This window comes from Mercenaria mercenaria, chromosome 9 (assembly GCF_021730395.1).
Source record: "Mercenaria mercenaria strain notata chromosome 9, MADL_Memer_1, whole genome shotgun sequence".
NCBI classification, from domain to species: domain Eukaryota; kingdom Metazoa; phylum Mollusca; class Bivalvia; order Venerida; family Veneridae; genus Mercenaria; species Mercenaria mercenaria.
Genome location: NC_069369.1, coordinates 11048501 through 11070023, shown reverse-complemented (window position 1 = coordinate 11070023; position 21523 = coordinate 11048501). Strand labels below are relative to the sequence as shown.

The window sequence follows — 21523 nt, the reverse complement described above, 5'->3', positions numbered from 1 at the left end:
GTCAAAATATACATAAAATTGGAGGTACCATCCATGTTGTACCAAAGAAAAGTGGTCTCGGGTTTTCCCTGCGGCCAATAATAAAGAAGTTACTAAATAAGCTATTTATAGTAACATAAAATAAAGTAACCCCTGGGGCTGGGTCAATATGACCCTGGGGGGTCAAGATTGGAACAAATTTTGTAGAGGTCCACTAGGCAATGCTACATGTCAAATATCTAAGCTCTTCTGGTTTATTTTTAGAAAATTTTGAAGATTTTTCTATGTACAATCAAGTAACCCCATGGGGCGGGGTCAATTTGACCCCGGGGGTCATGATTTGAACAAATTTTGTAGAAGTCTACTAGGCAATGTTACACGTCAAATATCTAAGACCTAGGCCTTTTGGTTTATTTTTAGAAATTTTTGTTAAGATTTTCCTATGTAAAATCAAGTGACCACTGGGGTGGGGTCAATATTAACCCCGTGGGACATGATTTGAATAAATTTTGTAGAGGTCTACTAGGCAATGCTACAAGTGAAATATCTAAGCTCTAGGCCTTCTGGTTTATTTTAAGAAAATTTTTGAAGATTTTCCTATGTAAAATCATGTGACCCCGGGGGTCATGATTTGAACAAATGTTGTAGAGGTCTACTAGGTAATGCTACATGTGAAATATCTAAGCTCTAGGCCCTCTGGTTTATTTTTAGAAAAAAATTGAAGATTTTCCTATGTAAAATCAAGTTACCCCTGGGGCGGGGTCAATTTTGATCCTGGGTTCATGATTTGAACAACTTTAGTGGAGGTCCACTAGGCAATGCTACATGTCAAATATCTAAGCTCTAGGGCTTCTGGGTTTTGAGAAGAAGATTTTTTAAGATTTTCCTATGTAAAATCAAGTGACCCCTGGGGCGGGGTCAATTTTAACCCGGGGATCATGATTTGACAAAATTTTGTAGAGGTCCACTAGGCAAGGCTACATGTGACATATCTAAGCTCTAACCCAACTGGTTTATTTTTAGAAAAATTTTGAAGATTTCCCTATGTAAAATCAAGTGACCCCTGGGGCGGGGTCAATTTTGACCCCGGGGTTGTGATTTGAACAAACTTGGTAGAGATCCACTAGGCAATGCTTCACACCAAATATCTAAGCTCTAGGCAATGCTTCACACCAAATATCTAAGCTCTAGGGCTTCTGGTTTTTGAGAAGAAGATTTTTTAAGACTTTCCTATGTAAAATCAAGTGACCCCTGGGGCGGGGTCAAAATTGACCTCGGGGTCATGATTTGAACAAACTTGGTAGAGGTTCACTAGGCAATGCTTCACACCAAATATCTAAGCTCTAGGGCTTCTGGTTTTTGAGGAGAAGATTTTTAAAGTTTTTCCTTTCGGTTGCCATGGCAACCAGAGTTCGATATGGAATTCAATTCTTTGAACAGTTTTGAAAGGGGGCCACCCAAGGATCATTCCTGTGAAGTTTGGTGAAATTCTGCCCAGTGGTTTTCAAGAAGAAGATTTTTTTACAAATTGTTGACGCACGACGTACGACGGACGACGCACGACGCACGATAGACGACGAACATCAAGCGGTCACAATAGCTCACCTTGTCACTTCGACAGGTGAGCTAAAAAATCTACTTCTTTATTTGACAGGATGAGTAATCAGACAGCACATTAGCTGAAAATTGCCTTCTGAAAGGTCTTGTGTGACTGTACAAAATGTATTTGTCGTGGCGACCAGCTGCAGCTTACCGAAAGACAGTCCCTTGACTGCGTTTGATAAAAGGAGACCCCCCTCAGAATGCAACAAAGCAAAACAATATCAGGCTCGGTAATAATACGGAGTCTGCTAATGAGAGGTAATGGAAAGTTCAACACATCTTACGCTCCCTAACACCGGCTTAAGAAGAATTCTATTAAAAAGAGATTGAATGGACTCCGTGATCCCAAAGGACAAGAAAGTATCATAACACTGAATCTAAGTACAGACGCTAAACGGCACTTAAAGACAATTGTTGACGACGGACGGACACAGCGTGGTCACAACAGCTCACCATGAGCACTTTGTGTTCAGGTGACCTTAAAAGAATTTGGAAGTTTTTCTTTCTATTGTCTTAGTAGAGTTCTGTATGAAATTAAATTCCTTGAACAATTTTAGTGTTGAGGCAAGAAACATCTTGGTCAAATTTTATTAACTTCACCAAATGGTTTCAAAGTAGATATTGTCTGAAGAGAAGTTGATGGACAGACAAAGGCTGAGCGATTACAATAGCTGGTCTAAAGCATTGTTGTTTTAAGATGAGCTGGAACAGCATTTCATCCGATCTGTCTTGAAGTACGTACAACAAACTATGCACTTAATGTCTCATTCAAAAGAAAACATATTTACAACAGTTAGAATTTCCGCCAAGTCAGTTAGTTACATAGGTGTAACATTTTATCTTGACTGGTTTCAGATAGAGTTAGTAAATATAATCTGGCTTATAACTGAAATTCATATACTAGTTTGATTGTTCAAATGATGTTGGTTGATCACCTGTAGGTACCGCTAAAATCAGCTTATTTTCATAAACCTCTTTATAGATCAAAATTGCGTGTAGCATCATTATAAAGTCTTCTCCCAATAGTGTTCAAATGAGAGCACTTGGCTTCCTTCAAGGGCTGGTATAAGTAAAAACGGAAACACCTTTAAACCACTATGTCTTATGAACAGCTCAATAAATCATCATTAAACTAGGTCTGTAGCATCATTTTAAGGATATGTCTCAACTGTGTTTAGAATGGGAGCGCTTGGTCCCTTGTATGCGCCGCTACAGCTAAAGATAGAAATGCCGTTAAAAACTTTTCATGAACCACTTCACGGATCTTCATAAAACTGCCTATAGCATTCATATAAGATCCTCTTTAAAGTTTGTTCGAATGCGACTCTTGGCCTTTTTAAGAGTCAGTTTGACTAAAGATAGAAATACCTTTATAAATGACTTCTTCTCAAGAACTGCTTAGTGGGTCATGAAATTGGTCTTTAGCATCTTTAGCAATCCTTTCTGAAATTTGTCAAAATGTAGGGACTTCGCTCCTTTTAGGGGCCACTTCTAGTTCACACTAAACACAGATGTACCCATTCATAATTCAGTCTGTCATACATGCATTCGAGGTCAAAAAGTCATGATCAGATCAGTGACGTACGGTCACTGTTGTCCTATTAGTGAAGACGAAATGACGTCTGATGTTTTCAAATTAACAACTCCTGTTCACTTCGTATCAACATATATTATGAATTTGACCATACCTGCTACCTTTGAAGCGGAAAACCAATTGAAATATTGATAACTTCAAATATTCTAACCGTTACTGCATTTTCAGCGTCACTTTTGCAACTTCTTGGCCGTTAACATCCATTTTATTTTATGGACATCGTGGCAATAATTCGTTCGTAACTAAAGAAGTGCATTACCATTGCATGGACACGAAACTTCCCCTCTTTTAGGTATGTTTTTCACTGTTAATGCACACCAGATAATACTGAAACGGCAACATTGTCTATTATCTGTGTATCAAAACTTAAATTTAGATCACTACAGAATGGTAGTGCACATGCAACGTTCATCTTTAGACATTTCAGAGTTATTGCCCTTTCTTTTATAAATTCCAACAGCACAGTAGCTTATTGATGTATCTCCATTAAAATGTTAATACCTACCTAGATCACTATAGAGTGGCAGTGCATGCAACACTTTTCTCAGGGTTTTTTATCAGTAACTTCAGAATGAATGCCCTTTATTTGTTTAAAAATTCATTAAATCCCACATAAAGGAAAAACAAGGATGAATATTCAACACCCATGAGTGATCTTGGTGAAAAATCAGTATAAATGTAACTAACAAACCATGACAGCCCTATTTGCATACATTGTATCTTTTGTATATCTTGAAATTAAATATCTTTCAAAATATAGTCGCCTCATTAAAAAAACACCTATTCGGCAGGGGTAAATTCACTGAATTTGATTGTATTTATAAATGTCCGTTCCTGTACCCTAGTTAATGTTGTTTTTTTTTTGCTTGTTTTGTCTTGGCTTCCATCAGTTTGTTCTGATCTTCATGCAAATGTAACAAAATCTTGACCACTGTGTCAAAAAGAAAGAATTCAGATCATCCATCCGTTCTATTTAGAACTTGTAAAAATCAAGTACATGACTTTGTAAAATATTTCGTAAATGTGTTTTTTCTCTGACGGATACAGCTTGCTGTGGTGCACGAAGTCATGCAAAAAAGATTTATTAAAAATACTAAAATGTCACTGCTGACATCTTGCTTGAGAGCATATGCAAGTTGTTGAACCAGTTCCAATATGTAATACAATTTGGGGATATACACAGCTAGTGGATTTTTTGTAATAATAGTTGCTATGCCGTTTCTGGTCAGGGTTATTATGGTAGTGGTTGTTTGGTTTAACTTCTCTTTACCGGTATGTATGTATGTATGTATGTACTAATAAACTTTGATAATGTGGCAGTTGAGTCCAATAAGTCCAGGGGTGTTCAATGATAATCCGTCATAGATCTATTGTAAACCAAATGTTGGATTTACCTGTATTTGAAATTAAACAGTGTCGATTGTATTTAGGTCAACTGCCACATTATCAAAGTTTATTAGTATGTACTGTACTACAAAGTACGTGAATATTCCGTAAATGAAACTTAACCTTTATTTTTTTATACCCAGACTGCCTCATGTTCTATTGCTTATAAGTGGCGTATTACATGATAGTAACGAAGGTGTATTCATTTTGCAAAGTTTAACATTATTTTGTAACAAAGAAATTAAATAATTCAGACTTGCTGTGATATATTATTTAAACAGGCCTTCTTTAGTCCATAATGAAACAGTTGCCATAAACAGTTGACATATATGTCGTCAAAGAAGGTCATATACTCACAGGACTTATGACTTACATCTGTATCATACTGTCATGATGAAGCTGATTTTCAATAACAAGTGCAAGCACATCAATTCTTTGTGTGACAAGATTGTGCATTTTAAAACAGTTACTCAGATATAAATTTTGTTTCAGTTTTTGTTCTACTGTAACGAAACTTAAAACGCAATAAATCTTTGCTGACACGATACATGAATTATACATGTATAAAACTTCTTTAGTTGCCGGAAAGTTTATCTGTTACATACACATGTAACGATGCCATCATTTACTGTTTTATGCATAAATCGTAACAAAGGTTTTATCTTTACTTTTTGGGAGGCTGAAAAGTTTTTGTTTTGCAACGTGATAAAGACATTGTGTTTTGTACTTCTTAAGCTTAAACTGAATTTTCAACTTTTAACATAACATTACCCATTTATGAAATTATTTGGTTAAGAATAGTACAACAAAGTACGAATCACGAAGGTTATAAGGAAATATGACCGACTATTGTTGTCAAACAACTTTTTCAAATTTATTTGAGATTTTTCAGATCATTTTTAATAGAAATGTAAGAGGATCCCATTGGAAATAAGTCTTAGACTTTTGTAAGCTATCTAGTCTGTGTTCAGACCCTGTGTTTTGTTCACAGGAGATAACTCCTAAGGCTATTCAAATTTTGTGTAATTATGTCCCTTTTCTTCCCAAAACACTGTTGTGATAAAATATGATATATATATATATATATATATATGCAAATAAATCTATCTATCTACCAGGACATTAGTACATAATATGACAACGTCTGTACACATTATAACAACATTTGCACACTATATAAATATTTGACATTGTGAACCAATTCCGGAGTGGTAAGTGGCTATAAAATACAATGTTTACTTTTAGTTGCGTAGTGACCAAGGATCAAATGATTAGATCTTACATAATGAATCTAAACAATCTTTATCACTCTTTTCTTAAGTCAGTAAGGCATAAGTTTATAGTTTCACAGTTTTTGATTTGCTATTAATCGCATACGTCATAACTATCTTTTTTATTTTAATCTCTTGAGACTTAACCTGGGTTTAAACAGGTTACGCATATTTGAGTGAAAATAGTTATGATAAAATAGACTGCACGTCATAAAAATTAACCTGATCAAACACACGACTCTTTGAAAAGTGGAACATTCAACTATCAAGTATCGTATGTTTCTTCAGGCAAGAAAATTAGAAAATAACAGAAAGTTATCGGAAAGTTAATACGAAAAAAATATGATTGTACAAAAATAATGCTATATCAATTATAATTTTTATAAATAAATTGCAGCATACACGCTCAACTTTGCATGTCATGTAAAGCGGATGAGAAATAACGACGTAATTGTGTATACCTGCATGTAGACAATGTCGTTATATTAAGCGTCGTTATGTCCTGAGTTTTAACAACACACACTGAAACACAAAATCATACACATGTATCTGACGGATAAACAAGTTAGGTCGTTAGATCATCAGATCAAGTAGGAATAGTACTATGAAAACAAAACATAGACAATATGAATTGGCCATAATAAATATACACTAAACAAAGACAAAAATAATTATATACAATGTTAATACATTTTAGTGCGAGTATGCCAGTGAAATTGCAGTCAAAACAAAACATGTTTAATAACAAAAAAGTGTAGGGTTAACATCTTCACCCTCAAAACAAAACGTCACAAGCTTTACAATACCGAAAGGTCCCTGTTTTCAGTGTCACATGTGTCTTCCATTTGCAGCAATCACGGCAAGACACCTTGCTCTCATAGATACAATATAGTTACGAATACCACGCTGCATATTTGCCCAAACAGTCGTTATGTCATGAGAGTTTGCAGTTTTGGCAAGTCCCTGACCCCCCTCTTCTGTAAGTCCCACACATGTTCTATGGGGTTAAGGTCGGGGCTTTTCGCGGACCATTGCAGGATTCTTTAGTTGTTTTGTGTGAGCATAATTCGGGTACACCGAGCAGTATGGCAAGGAGAGCTTCCATAATAGTATCATTAAAAGACGAACGTAAAAATGAAGTTTAATCAAGAGAAGGTGAAGTAGACATTTCATTTCCAACAGGGTTAAAGATTAATCTTCTTTGATATACAACACGCCTTCAAAGTTCTTGCTGAATTTGACAAAGGCTAACACAACCCACTTTCAATTAACATTACTCAAGAGAATCAAGCATTAATTTTGTCAATTTATTCGGTTTGAAAATGCCGACCCTACATCATTTAATCTGCATTCAAAAGTAAAACGAAATATTCTTATTACCTATACCGTAATGACGTCACCGTTGATAGGTATTGTTAAATATTTGACCATTATTATGAAAGACTTCGAAATAAATAGGAACACCTTCCTTTTTCACCTTTTATTTTTAAAGCTGATACTAATAGATATTCAATCTGCGTAATGAATAAGGTTTAAAAGATAAGACTTAATACTGATCATGACGTTTTACATTCATCTAATTAGGTCAGAACTTTCTTTGTATCTAAAAACTCTGGTCTTGATTCGAGTCCAATTAAAATTGTATTAAATTGTAAATGATAATCAGTTTAAAAGGTTAAAACAAAAAACACTTCCCGTTCAAAGTATTCAGATAATAAAGTTTTAATTCGTAGTGAAGTTGCGATCAAATCAGTGAAAGGCATTGTAAGCAATCCTTATAAAAGGATCATATCAAAACAATCATATAAACAGACCTTTAGGAAATAGGAAACTTCTGCTTATCTGAATCGGTTCAGAAGAGATAACGACGAGTGTGTGAGTGTGTGTGTGTGTGTGTGTGTGTGTGTGTGTGTTCGGGTTTAACGTCTTTTTCAACAATTTTTCAGTCATATAAACGACGGTGTCTACTTGTAGCAGTGAGCACAATGCCCAACTTTATAGTGCTGCCTCACTGGAAGATCACGCCGTAGACACGTGGCATGATACCCAACCCAGTCACATTATACTGAAACCGGGTTGACCAGTCCTAGCACTATCCTCTTAATGCTGAGCGCCAAGCGAGGAAGCTACTAGTACCATTTTTACGTCTTTGGTATTACGCGACCGGGGATTTAACCCACGACCTCCCGCACTCAAAGCAGACGCTCTGCCACTAGGCTACCGAGGCAGTAATCCACTCCCAAATGTTGGAGAAGGGCTGTACTAATTTTTAGAGAATTTATTAAAATATGACAAGAAGATATAAGTATTTTGAAATATTTATTTTTCGGATAGTTCGGTGCATGTTGCACAGAAAGTAAAATAAAAATACCAAGATTTCAAAGTAAATGGCAGTATTGCAAAATGACCGAGTGTCATGTATTACCTTATATTTATTAGTAATTGAATCAAATTAAGTATGGCTATTTTAAAAACGACGTTTAAGAACACAGCTTTTAGCAGTAATTATGCCAGACAAATATTTAGTAAACAGATATTAGAACCGAATGAAGTATATGATAATACTGGTATATAAAAAGAGCTCACGTTTTAATTGTTTACTGAAATGCCAAATATGATAGTTGTACACAAAAAGGTGAAGAGTAGTGACAGCCAAAAAAATAAATAATCTATAGCATCAATGACATCTGTCCAGTTGTAACTGTCATCGCTGCCAATGACGTTTTCCTTTTCATTATTGCTTTTGTTTTGCTTTTCGGTGTCTCTTTCTGTAACAGGGATCGACTTTGAAGAGGGGCTAATCTTTTCTGAGCATTTTTGGCATCTCATAATCATTGATAATTTGATAAGAAAGAGAAACACCCGATTTATAGGAGTATCGGATGTTGATCGGACGGACAAGCGGATCTGTATTAGACAAACTACAACAATAAATGTACTTAATAAGGCCATTAACGTAAGATAAACTGACATCAGAGAGACCACATCTGAGTTTTTCGGTAGTTCGGACGCAATTATTGTAAGAAAGACTGCTAATGATAGGAAAACTGTTATGGAGTAACCAGCTTTCTCTCCAGATGCTACCGGAAGTAAAAATGTACATATATTGAGAACCGATAATAAAATAACCGGCATGATTACATTAATTACATAAAAGCTTGACTTTCTTGTAAGCTCTATTTGAAAAATTACAGCCGCTTCGCCAGTGTTGATCTCCTCATATTTTGTATCAGTGAGTTTCCATTGTGCATTTGGAGAAAACTCATCTAGGGTAACACCGTTTGATCCTGCGTTTAGGTCCACTTCTGTTTTTTGATAACTCCAGGCTGTAAATTTTATGTCACATAACTGTTTGTCAAATGGAAAATAGGTAATGTCTACCGCACATGTTGATTCCAATATCTGTGGAAAAGAAAACAGTATGTTTCGTCAATATAGTTACTAATATTCGTTTACTAGGCGGCTCTACAAAGGTTGAATGCCCTTTTAGCTTACCGTTCATAAACTGGGGAAATTTGCTTTTAAATTTCTAGGGCTAGGAAGGAAACTGACATCTGATTTATTCTACAGACTTTTAAAATCTAATTCGCTCTTAAACATTAAAAACAAACTTATGTACATGTAAGAATAATACAAAGTAAATAAATTTTAATGTCGTGTTCAACAATCTGTATTTGTTTGCGATTGGTACAACTGGTCCTCTACCTTACGGTATTAGATCATTTTTAGCTCACTAGAGCACAGAGTGCTCAATGTGAGCTATTGTGACCTGTCATTGTACGGCGTCCGTCGACGTGCATCTTGTGTCGTCCGTCGTGCGTCGTCCATCAACATTTGCCTTGTGAACACTCTAGAGACCACATTTTTAATCCAATCTTTATGAAACTCAGTCAGAATGATTGTCTTGATAATCTCTAGGCCAAGTTTGAAATTAGGTCATGTGGGATCAAAAACTAGGTCAGTAGGTCAGATCAAAAGAAAGCTTGTGAACACTCTAGAGACCACATTTTTGACCCAATCTTTATGAAACATGGCCAGAACGTTAGTCTTGATGATTTCTAGGTCAAGATTGAAACTGGGTTATGCTGAGTCAAAAACTAGGTCAGTAGCTCAGATCAAAGGAAAAGCTTGTGAACATTCTAGAGGCCACATTTTTTACCTAATCTTTATGAAACTTGGTCAGAATGTTTGTCTTGATGATCTCTAGGTTAAATTAGAAACTTGGCTATGTGGGGTCAAAAACTGGGTCAGTAGGTCAGATCAAAGGAAAAGCTTGTGAACATTCTAGAGACCACATTTTTGACCCAGTCTTTATAGAACATGGTCAGAACGTTAGTCTTGATGATTTCTAGGTCAAGTTTGAAACTGGGTTATGTGGGGTCAAAAACTAGGTCACCTGGTCAAATCAAACGAAAAGCTTGTGAACACTTTAGAGGTCACATTTGTGACTCAATCTTTATGAAACTGGGTCAGAATGTTTGTCTTTATCATTTCTAGGTCAAGTATGAATCTTGGTCATGTAGGGTCAAAAACTAGGTCATTAGGCCAGATCAAAGGAAATTCTTTTCAACACTCTAGAGGCCACAAGTTTAGTTTGAAACTCATGGGAATTAGTTAGAATGTTTGTTTTGATGATCTATAGGTCAAGTTCGAATCTGGGTCATATGTGGTCAAAAACTAAGTCACCGGTCAAATCAAAGGAAAAGCTTGTGAATACTCTAGAGGCCACAGTCATAACCAGATCGTTACGAAATTCAGTCAGAATGTTTGTCATGATGATCTTTAGATCAAGTTTAACTCTTGGTCATGCGGGGTCAAAAACCAAGTTAGTAGGCCAGATCAACTCTGGTGAGCGATGTATAGGGCCATCATGGCCCTCTTGTTTTCTTAAGTGGAGACAGTCTGTCTAAATCAAAATAAAAGGTTACATTAGAGACGAATAATTATGTTTAAGGTTTACGTTCTCTACATGTTCCTTTGGTTGAAAATCGAATCCGTTCAACTTATAGGTATATAGGTTAAAGAATTTAAGTCGTACGACATTACATTTTTAGCTCGACTACTCGAAGAATAAGTAGAGCTATCCTACTCACCATGGCGTCGGCGCCACACCTTGGTTACGTTTTTCGTATCAGTCCATATTTTGATAACACTTTTTGAGATAATGCTTTGAAACTTTCAACCCTGGCGTACCATTACTATGTCAATTTTAAGGCAGGCAGTCTGAATTACAGCACTTTTTAATTGACAAATACTGGTAAAGAGTTGTTCCAGTTCATATTTTGTGTACAGTATTTGGCATATGGCTTTGAAACTTATCACTTTTTTATTAAAGCAGTCATTATCTGTAGGCAAGAGTATTAAACTCTGCAAACTATTTTGACTGAATTAGGGGCTTTATGGCCCTTTTGTACTTAAAAATTAGTACAGTTTTCGTACTAGTCCACGTTTTGTCAAAACTGCTTGGCATTTGACTTTGAAACTATAAACACTTGTTCATAATTATGACGATCCAATTACAGACAAGAGTACAGAGATCTGTCAACTTTTTTGGCTGAAGTGTGGCTTCATTTAAACTTGGAATTTGGTTCAGTTTTCGTACAAGTCCACGTTTCCTTCAAAACTTTTGACTTGACGGTCTTAAACTTTGAACACTTGCTTATCATCATGAGCTACATCTGTACCATCTGTATGCAAGAGTACTTAACCTGTATGCAAGAGTACTTAACTCTATCAACTATTTAGACTGAATTATTTCACGTTTTAAGACTTGCAAATTAGTTCAGTTTTTGTATCAGTCAGCATTTTGTCAAAACTATTTGACATATGTGGCTTTGAAACCTTGAACATAGTCATGTTTATCAGCATGAGCTACAATTGTCGCAAAATACATAACTCTATCATCTATTTTGGCTGAATATATGCCATTTAAGAAATCAGTAAAAATTTGCATACAAGTTCACATTTTGCCTAATCTGTTGTTATATGGCTTTATATTTACCATCATAGTCTACATATGTAGGCAGGACAACATAGCTCAGACAAGGACTTTAGCTCAGTTATGGCCCTTTTGACATACAAATTAAGTTAATTTTCACATAGAATTCCATTTTGTCTAAAGTGATCAACGTTGAACACTTGCTTACCATCATGGTCACACATTGCCCTATTGTGCAAGACTTATCAAGTTCCACAAATATGTACATATACATTGTTTGTGTTATCTTTTGTTATTTGTCTGAAAATCTGTGGTAATACTTTGACTCCATTCTTCCATCAATTCTTCGTATAGTTGAGCGTGCGGTCAACAGACAGCTCTTGTTTTGTATGTAGTCAAATGACTGGATTTTAAAATACTTCGATTCAAACCTAAAAGTAAAAACCTACCTGAAACGGGTACCAGGTGACATATCCTTCTGGGGTAACTATGACGTTCAAATAGGAGGAACCAAGACCAGTAAAAGTTTTGAAGGTGTTCCGTAAGGACACATCCGGTTTCCATATATCATCTTGCGGCTTAAAACATATAATAGGTGTTTGCAGATAATATTTAATAGTTGCACATGTCATAATATCTCTACATACAATATCGGATAAATATCATTCTTCAATCTACGTTTGGCTCTTGTCATTTTATTGAGCATAATTACGATGGGTGTTCAATAAATAACATAAAAAGATCAAACTGTTATGTAATGCACATAAGGGAGTATTAAATCGCGTTCAATAAATATCATCAAACTGTTATGTAATGTAGATAGAGGAATATAAGTTGATATGTAAACATTATATTTTTTTCAGATAAAATATAAGTAAATGATAACCTCTTCATTCCCCCACCCCAGTCCCATCCCGGTAATGAACGGTTCATAATGAAATGTGTTAGGCCAGCAAAATCAAATTATAAATGTTTTCAGTCATATTGTGTTTGTTGCGCTGTCGATTGAAATTAGCCTTGTACAGAGAAATGATATTTTTTTATTTGAATACCAGGTGCAAAGAATAAAATACAGTCTATGCTCAATATAAGGTTTAAGGCACAACGGCCAGAAGCAAAAACATTTTATAGGTGGCATTAGAGGTTTAAAAGTGGCCAGTCCCAGGAGCTAAGAGCATTGTTGGCACCACGACACACCGTTCGTAAAGAAGACGATGACTTTCAGTCTAGACCTCCTTGATAGGGATCACTGCGTCACCAAATTAATAAAATATGAATAGTTTGCATTATGCAAAACAAAAGCACCAAGTAACGAGAAAGATTAAAGCACTGGTTATCAAAAGTCGTATTGATTATTTTGGGTAATAATGACGTCTGGCCGTTTGAGTGTTTATAACGTTGCCTTAGAAACGAAAAAAAAATCTAAAAGCTGTAAAATTTGTATTTCAAATATTCAAATTCAGTTTATTTATTTATTTGTTCCACAGGATTTAAAATCACTCCTGCGGATATTTTTTATCACGCGTGGTACATATTTCTGTATCATATTCACAGAACACCCCTCATGGCAGAGGTATTTTATTGAAAAAAAAAATCAAAACGCGCTAAATGTTATGTCATTTCCTAAAAGAGCATGGACATTTTACTTATATTTTTTTTCAAACAAATTTTAATGTATACCATGTATTTATGCTTTTGAGGAATTCTCTCTCTTTAACAAAAAACGCGAGTACGAAAGTCAAAATTATTATACATACCATTTGCAATTTAATTAAAGTAAATATAATACATTGCAAACGTATACCATTGCGTATATGCCCATTTCTATAACACTACAATATTATTACTATGAAGGAAATTATCAGAATTTTGACATTTGAACGCAATGTATGTTGGCACACTTAGGCTTATGTGGCACCTTTCCAGATTTTGCTTGTGGTTGAAGACACCAGTGCCCCTTTGAGCAGCATTCAAATTCAGATTAGGGTTGGCACATGGGTAAAAACATTGGCGTTTTACGTTTTACTCAGGTACCATTGACAATATGGCAGCGACAACATGTATGAAGTTATTCGTCCTCTACCTGTGAGGAAGCTATCAGTTACCTTATTCTAACTGAAGAAATGTAGAAACTCATGTAAAACACACAAACTTACAACAAACAGCTTGTCCGTATTATTGTAACTAGATGGTATCCAAGAAAGGTACTGGTCTTGCCATTGTATGTACAAATATCCTGCAGTTTTCAAAACCTCGTCTTGCTCATCGAATTCTATGACAGCTGAAATTAAGCACGAACGCTTTTAATTGTTAAAGGCACAGACCTCCAGATCGTTCAAAAGCTAAAAGACATTTTATAGATATCTGGAAATTAAGACTGTATTTCTTAAGAATGATTTTAAACTAAATTACGGAAACAGGAAACACGTGAATAATTGATTTTTGTTACTTCTTTAAAAGCGTTTGTAATGCTTTACGCGAGGTAAGCTGCCTCAATTGTAAATATCTACATGTACCTTTTAACACGCAGTGAACACTAAAACGGTATTGATAATTACAGTGTAAAACATTTTTATTGACCCATCCGCTTAGCTCATTAGGGAGAGCGTTGGTCCACGGATCGCGGGGTCGCGAGTTCGATCCTCGGGCGGGGCGTATGTTCTCTGTGACGATTTGATAAAAGACATTGTGTCTGAAATCATTCGTCCTCCACCTCATATAATTCATGTTGGGAAGTTGTCAGTTACTTGCGGAGAACAGGTTTGTACTGGTACAGAAACAAGAAACACTGGTAAGGTTAACTGCCCGCCGTTACATGACTTAAAATCCTGTTGAAAAACGGCGTTAAACCCAAAACAATAAAACAACAACTTTTTTATTGCCGCGGTGGTCCGGGTTCGATTAACGGCATTGTCATCTTTTTTTCTTGATTTGACATTTTCAAAATAGTTTTGAAACAAAAAGTAATTTTGTAATGTTCATACTATAACCAAACTTCAATGTGAACGAAAGAGCGTTGTAGCCGAAAATCTGGAGGTCAGTGCCTTTAAAACTCTTGTTAAAATTTTGGGATTAGCACATAATTTGTATTATATATTTCTCTACCGTTAAGATTTTTTTAATACTCTGAGCTTCAGAAATATTACTTTTTAACACAGGTCACTGAACTCGTTTTAAACTCGGTCAAAAGAGATTTTGTTAGCTAATATCACAGACGATCCAGACTATGTGCCCGATAACCCCATTGACCGGGCCTCACTAGATACGTCATATAATGGATTTGGTCTGAGGTTAATTGACCTTTGTAAATCATGTAACCTACGCATAGTTAACGGTAGATTGAGTAATGATTTTAATACCGGATCATATACTTTTGTGTCCTGTGACAGATTATTTATTAACAGAAGAGTGTAATATTCCTAGTATAGAGAAATTTACTGTAAATTCTGTTAACGAGTGGAGTACGAGTGGAGTGATCACTCGCTATTACTTTTACATTGAAGTGTAAAAATACCACACCTGTTTTGAATGAAAAGACGAAAATTAATTTTACATGGAAAAATGAGCTCAGACATCGTTTTCGTTCTGGTTTGCACTGACCTTAATATGCTTACGAACGATATAGATAAGTCAAGTCACTCGGCCGTGAAAACAGTATTGAACGAATTTGCTGACCCATTGTTTTCATAAGAGTTTAAACATAAAAAAACATGTTGCATTTGCAGATAGAATTGGTGTTAGTAATGCAGATTTGTTTGATTTAGAATGTAAAATATCTAGAAACAAATATTTGAATGCTTTACGTGTTTTTAATACTTGTAAAAATGATATAAGCAGACGATATTTTTGTACATGTAGACAAGAGTACAAGCAACTTGTGCGTAAACAAAAACATAGGTTTTTACAACAGAAAATGTCTGAAATAGAAAAACTAAGATTTTGTAGGCCTAAACAGTTTTGGGAGAAGAACAATAAAAATAGTGATAGTATATCAGTTGATGATTTTTATAAATATTTCTCAGACTTAAACAATAATGTGTTTACATGTAATAAGGATGAATCAGAGAGGTTCTGTAATAATCACGATTTTAATAATTGTGAATCTACTTTTGAAGAATTAAACGTACCTATTACAGTCGATGAGATTATACTTGCAACCAAAACATTAAAACAGGGTAAAGCAACAGGATCTGATTTTTTATTAAACGAATATTTTTCTGAAAGTATTGATATTATAGGTTGTCATTTATGTGATATATTCAATGCAATTTTAGACTCGGTTTACTAGCCAGATGAATGGACCGGAGGGGTAATTGTGCCTGTACATAAAAAGTGAGACCCTGGGGTGGTTCAGAATTACAGAGGTATCACTCTTGTAAGCTGTCTTTCTAAACTATTTACAACAATATTAAATAAGCGTATTGTAGAATTTTGTGAAACAAATAATATAAATTCTGATGCTCAGTTTGGATTTAGAAAAATAGGTCGACTGTAGATGCCATTTTTATTCTTCACTCTATCATACAGAATTATTTAAGTAATAACAGATGTTTATATGTGGCTTTTATCGACCTAAAGTCTTGTTTTGATAGCATAAGTAGAAATTCGTTGTGGATAAAAATGTACAAAAGTGGAATACAAGGAAAAAATTTAAGAATCGTAAGACATGTATGGAAAGGTAAAATCTTGCGTCAAATATTGTAATACATATTCCGACTTTTTCAATTATGCTGTTGGTTTACGTCAAGGGGAGGTAATTTCGCTGATACTTTTTTCACTGTTTGTTGAAGATTTAGAAATATATTTACAAAGTAATGTAGAATCAGGATTGCTTATAGATGATATTGTTTTGATATTACTTTTATTTGCTGATGACATGGCCACTCTTGGCAAATCCATCGAAGATCTACAAAAGAGTTTGAATTTATTATGTACTTATTGTAAATGTTGGGGTCTGGAGGTAAATACACAAAAAACAAAAGTGATGGTTTTTAGAAAAAGAGGTAGAACAATGGCTGTTGAAAAGTGGACTTATGATAATAATCAATTAGAAATAGTAGATAACTTTAATTATTTAGGTACTGTGTTTAATTATACTGGTAATTTTGCAATGAACCAGGAACACTTAAGCAGAAACGCTCTTAAAGAACCGAATGTATTCATGTGTAACTGCAAAAAGTTTAATTTAAAGCCAAAAATACAATGTCAACTATTTGATTCCTTTGTTGGTTCCATATTAGGATATGCATGCGAAGTCTGGGGATACTCAAAGTCGAAGTTAATTGAACGTATTCATCTGAAGTTTTGTAAAAGGATATTAAATGTTAGAACAAGTGCCAGTAGCACAGGTGTTTATGGTGAATTGCAGCGTTATCCTTTATATAATGTAAGATATGTTAGGATTATAAAATACTGGTGTAAATTATTGTACACAGATAATTTTTTTTTTTGAAAAAAGTTTATGAACAAAGTTTAAATGATTGTAACAAAGGTTATAACAATTGGACTCCTAATGTTAAAAGGTTACTTAGTATATATGGTTTTGCAGACGTTTTTTTTTTTCAAATCCTGAATCTGTAGACTGTAATGTATTTCCTAAAATATTTAAGCAGAGGGTTTCTGACAAATATTTGCAAAACTGGCATAATTCAATACAAAATAATACCGTTTTAGAACTATATGAACGTTGTAAAAATAGTTTCTCTTACGAAACATACCTTGACATACAACCAAAAAAATTAAGACGTTTTTTATCATGAATTAGACTTTATCTCGCCTCCTACAAGATTCTTGCATTTCTATTGGTCAACCGACGTCACGTGGAGACAGGATATATTCCTTCTAGTACATTACAGATATGAATTTTGATTAAAAACAAAATGGCTGTCGCATCGCTAGGGTAATTAAAACAAGTCAGATTATAAGCCCAAGCTATAGATATCATTTCCGAGATAAAAAAAAAATTAGTGTTTTCTTGCCGCTCTCATTTTCACTATCTAATTTAGGTTCGTGAAGTTAGTGGAAATTGTATAGAAGAACAGTAACTCTGTATGGCAGGGCTGCGATTGCCTTGACAGGTTGAAATGTTGTTTTAATTAAATCATCTTAAAGCCAAGGAATTAACACATTTGTAAGACAGCAGTTTGATGTAGGATCATTTAATCTACCTGCAAGATAAAGGAATTAACAGGAAAAAGGACTAAAGCCGAAGTTTTAAGACATTTCCGACATCGTGTAATCTGATGATTTTTCGAAAGGATGGAACATAAAAGTTTTTCAAAACCAGTTCATAACCTGTATAAATGAGCCTCTGTGTTTTGTGATTCAGTCAAAATACAGTTCATTTTTCATTTTATGGCTGGTGTTAATCAACTATAATCAAAGCATGAAAACCAGAGAAAATTTCAGGATTCCAGTCTGCACTAACTGTAAGTAGCTTTATTATAAAAATTGTGTCAATCAGTACAGCGAGGATGTAAAAGGTAGTCGGCAAGATAAAATCGTTACACTGCTTGTTGGTGACAGGATACGGGAAATACGCTGTCTCGATCGAAAACCCATATCAGGCGATAGCGATATGGATTTCCTCGACAGCGGATATATATCCCGTATCCTGTGACCAACAAGCAGTGTAACTAGTAGTCTGCCTATTCTCTTAAAACACATACAGGTAGATATGGTAGACACAGAACACCAAGAAATGAACGTTACTGTGACTGTTGTAATGTACGTGATATCGAGGACGAATACCATTTCATACTGATTTGCCCTTGTTACTCACAAATAAGAAAACAATATATTAAAAAGTACTTCTTCAACCGACCGTCAATGTTAAAATTTATAGAACTGCTTAAATCAGAAAATAAGACCATGCTTATTAGATTAGCCAGATATATTAAGGGAGCATTAACAGTAAGAAAAGAAAAATTGTATGATAGTCCATCCTCATAATAGTCGGATATGAAATTATGCAGGTTTGAGCTTTTGTGCTAAGTCATCCCCGAATTAGCTGTTACCACATTTATCTAAAAATGATTTACCTAGAACCATACCTATGTCAAAAATTTCGTTATTGTTAATTAGGAGTACGTGACTATGTGTGTATTATATTTTCTTTATCTAATATCAAGGTATGTACGTACAAGTCATAAATAAAATATATGTTCTGTTCTGTTTAATTTTATAGAGCATTTTCTTCACCCACTGTTAAAGCTTTCCTGAAATTTTGTAAAATTGAAAAAAATTGTACATTATAGAACATATGATACCTCACTTACTGTTCAAGGAATTCCAGGTCTAACAAGTCACTATGAATACAAGTTACTATGAATACATTGTCTAAGAAGTAACTATGAATACATTGTCTAAGAAGTAACTATGAATACATTGTCTAACAAGTAACTATGAATATATTGTCTAACAAGTTATTATTAATACATTGTCTAACAAGTCACTATGAATACAATGCCTATCAAGTAACTATGAATATATTGTCTAACAAGTTACTATCATTACATTGTCTAACAAGTCACTATGAATACATTGCCTAACAAGTAACTATGAATATAGTGCCTAAAAAGTAACTATGAATATATTGTCTAACAAGTAACTATGAATACATTGTATAACAAGTAACTATGAATATATTGTCTAAAAAGTAACTATGAATACATTGTCTAACAAGTAACTATGAATATATTGTCTAACAAGTTACTATGAATACATTGTCTAACAAGTAACTATGAATATATTGTCTAACAAGTAACTATGAATATATTGTCTAACAAGTTACTATCAATACATTGTCTAACAAGTCACTATGAATGCATTGCCTAACAAGTAACTATGAATACATTGTCAAAAAAGCAATCATGAATACATTGTCTAACAAGTAACTATGAATACAAGTAATTCAGTATCATAAAAGCATATATGTAACCGAATGATCTTTCATTTTTACATTATTGGTATAATTACCACATCCATTTTCTCTTTATGGAAAAAACGTATTTAAATCTACAAAAAAATCTGCCGTTAAGGTTTTAAATGGTTTTTTTTTTTGCAGCTTTAATAACACACAAAATACTTAAAAATGAAAAGGAAAGAGTCAGGGTCCCATGCATCTAAGAGATTTATTCAGAAAAAAAGCTGGTGAATTTTGATATTTCAGTTTTTTTTCGTTTTTATTTATATTTCTTGGATAATATAAAGTGCTATGTTGAATTAATGCTATACATATCAGTCACAAAAATATCAGAACTAAACCTGACTTACTAACAAATGTTTGAAATTATCGAATCCTGTCCCATTGTACATCTAAATATCAATTTTAGTGAAATACCTGTCAAATTGCTTGTTTGATGATTGGTCATATAATTATTCTCACTTTACTTAAATTCTTGATCTAAAATAAATTAGTCATGTCTATGAATTCCTTTGTTGCTGTTTTAAAGATATTTTATGCCCTTCTTGCAATAAAGTGTTTTTTATCTTTTGAAATCTGCTTGTGATCAGAACAAGAAATTCTTTATCAAATGTATTCAACTTTATTGAATATGTAAGGTCATTATGTATTTACAGCTACGACAAAAAAAAAAGTCATTTGCTTAAGAAACTTCTAGTTTGACGTGATGCAGTAGAAAAATACAAAAGACTCAAACGAAACTCATTTGTAGAAGCGCTTTTTCTAATTTCGAGTATATTCTAGTACCTAGCGTTTGTCCTACAACTAATATGATTCAAGCTGCAAAACATTATCAGTTATTACTAAAGTTTCCTACTATTTTACACAATTAAATCTTCATCAGTTTCACGTTCTTATGGTGGCAGTGAGAAATCGGCTTAGAGAATGGGAAATTAATCGTTGGTCCTTAGTTTTTACTATATGAAAGGTCAACATACAACACATGTTTACAGGACTTATAAGTACAACAGTATAAAGCCGGAAAAATCCTGTCATTTCATGAAACCCTGATTGTAAATGTGACACAATTTGACGGTGAATTAGTTTGACGACATAAAAAGAAGAGCGATTTAATGCTTTATGCCATCGTTTAATGTCATTACGTAAACTATTAAGATGCCTTTGCCCTTCAGACACTCTTTTCCAGCCATGCCAAATACCCGAATTACGCCTTTGTCATACTAAAAGATAAATTTGCCGATGGCAGCCTGATACGTACCTAGTTAGAACCCACGTTTGAGGGTGAAATTTGTTAAAACCAAATGTTTCTTAATAAAATTTAAGATAATTTTAACATTTATATTACACGTATTTCTTAACTTAAGTGTATAAGAATGGAGCCAGATACTCTCTGTAAAGGACATTGGTATAATTAAAACACGAATGAAAAGACAACTAAAAACATACAATTTAGAATGAATTCTATGTTCACGTAAAGTGTATTGTTCTGGTCAATTACAGACCTGACTTTATTGTTGTACCCATTTGTAGTAAACAGCTGTGTCATTAAGGCGTCCACATCGTTTCCTGTATAACCAGCTACACCACGCACACAACCACAATACATTAAACAAATCAGTAATCCAATCATTATCTTCTGTATTAAACAATATAGTTATTTTCCTTTCCACTAATAACTTTTGATATTATCACTTCTATATATTTATAATCACATGAAAAAAATATCATCTGCATGAAACCAAGAAAAACGATTTTCTTAACTACTTAAATAAACTTTATCAAAATGTTCTTGTAGTCTGGCAAATGGTCAGTCTTTTTTATTTCCATTA

At 34.1% G+C, this 21523-nt stretch overlaps 1 protein-coding gene across 1 annotated transcript; it reads right to left on the bottom strand.

Moving 5' to 3' along the window:
* Nucleotides 1-8421: 8421 nt before the first annotated feature.
* Nucleotides 8422-21324, bottom strand: LOC123547686 (acetylcholine receptor subunit beta-type lev-1-like). The gene is made up of 5 exons (XM_053552030.1): nucleotides 21197-21324; nucleotides 16579-16676; nucleotides 13927-14051; nucleotides 12220-12348; nucleotides 8422-9234 (listed from the first exon to the last, which is right to left on the bottom strand). Exons 1-5 carry the CDS (start codon nucleotides 21322-21324, stop codon nucleotides 8422-8424), a joined length of 1293 nt encoding a protein of 430 aa, XP_053408005.1.
* Nucleotides 21325-21523: the final 199 nt, after the last annotated feature.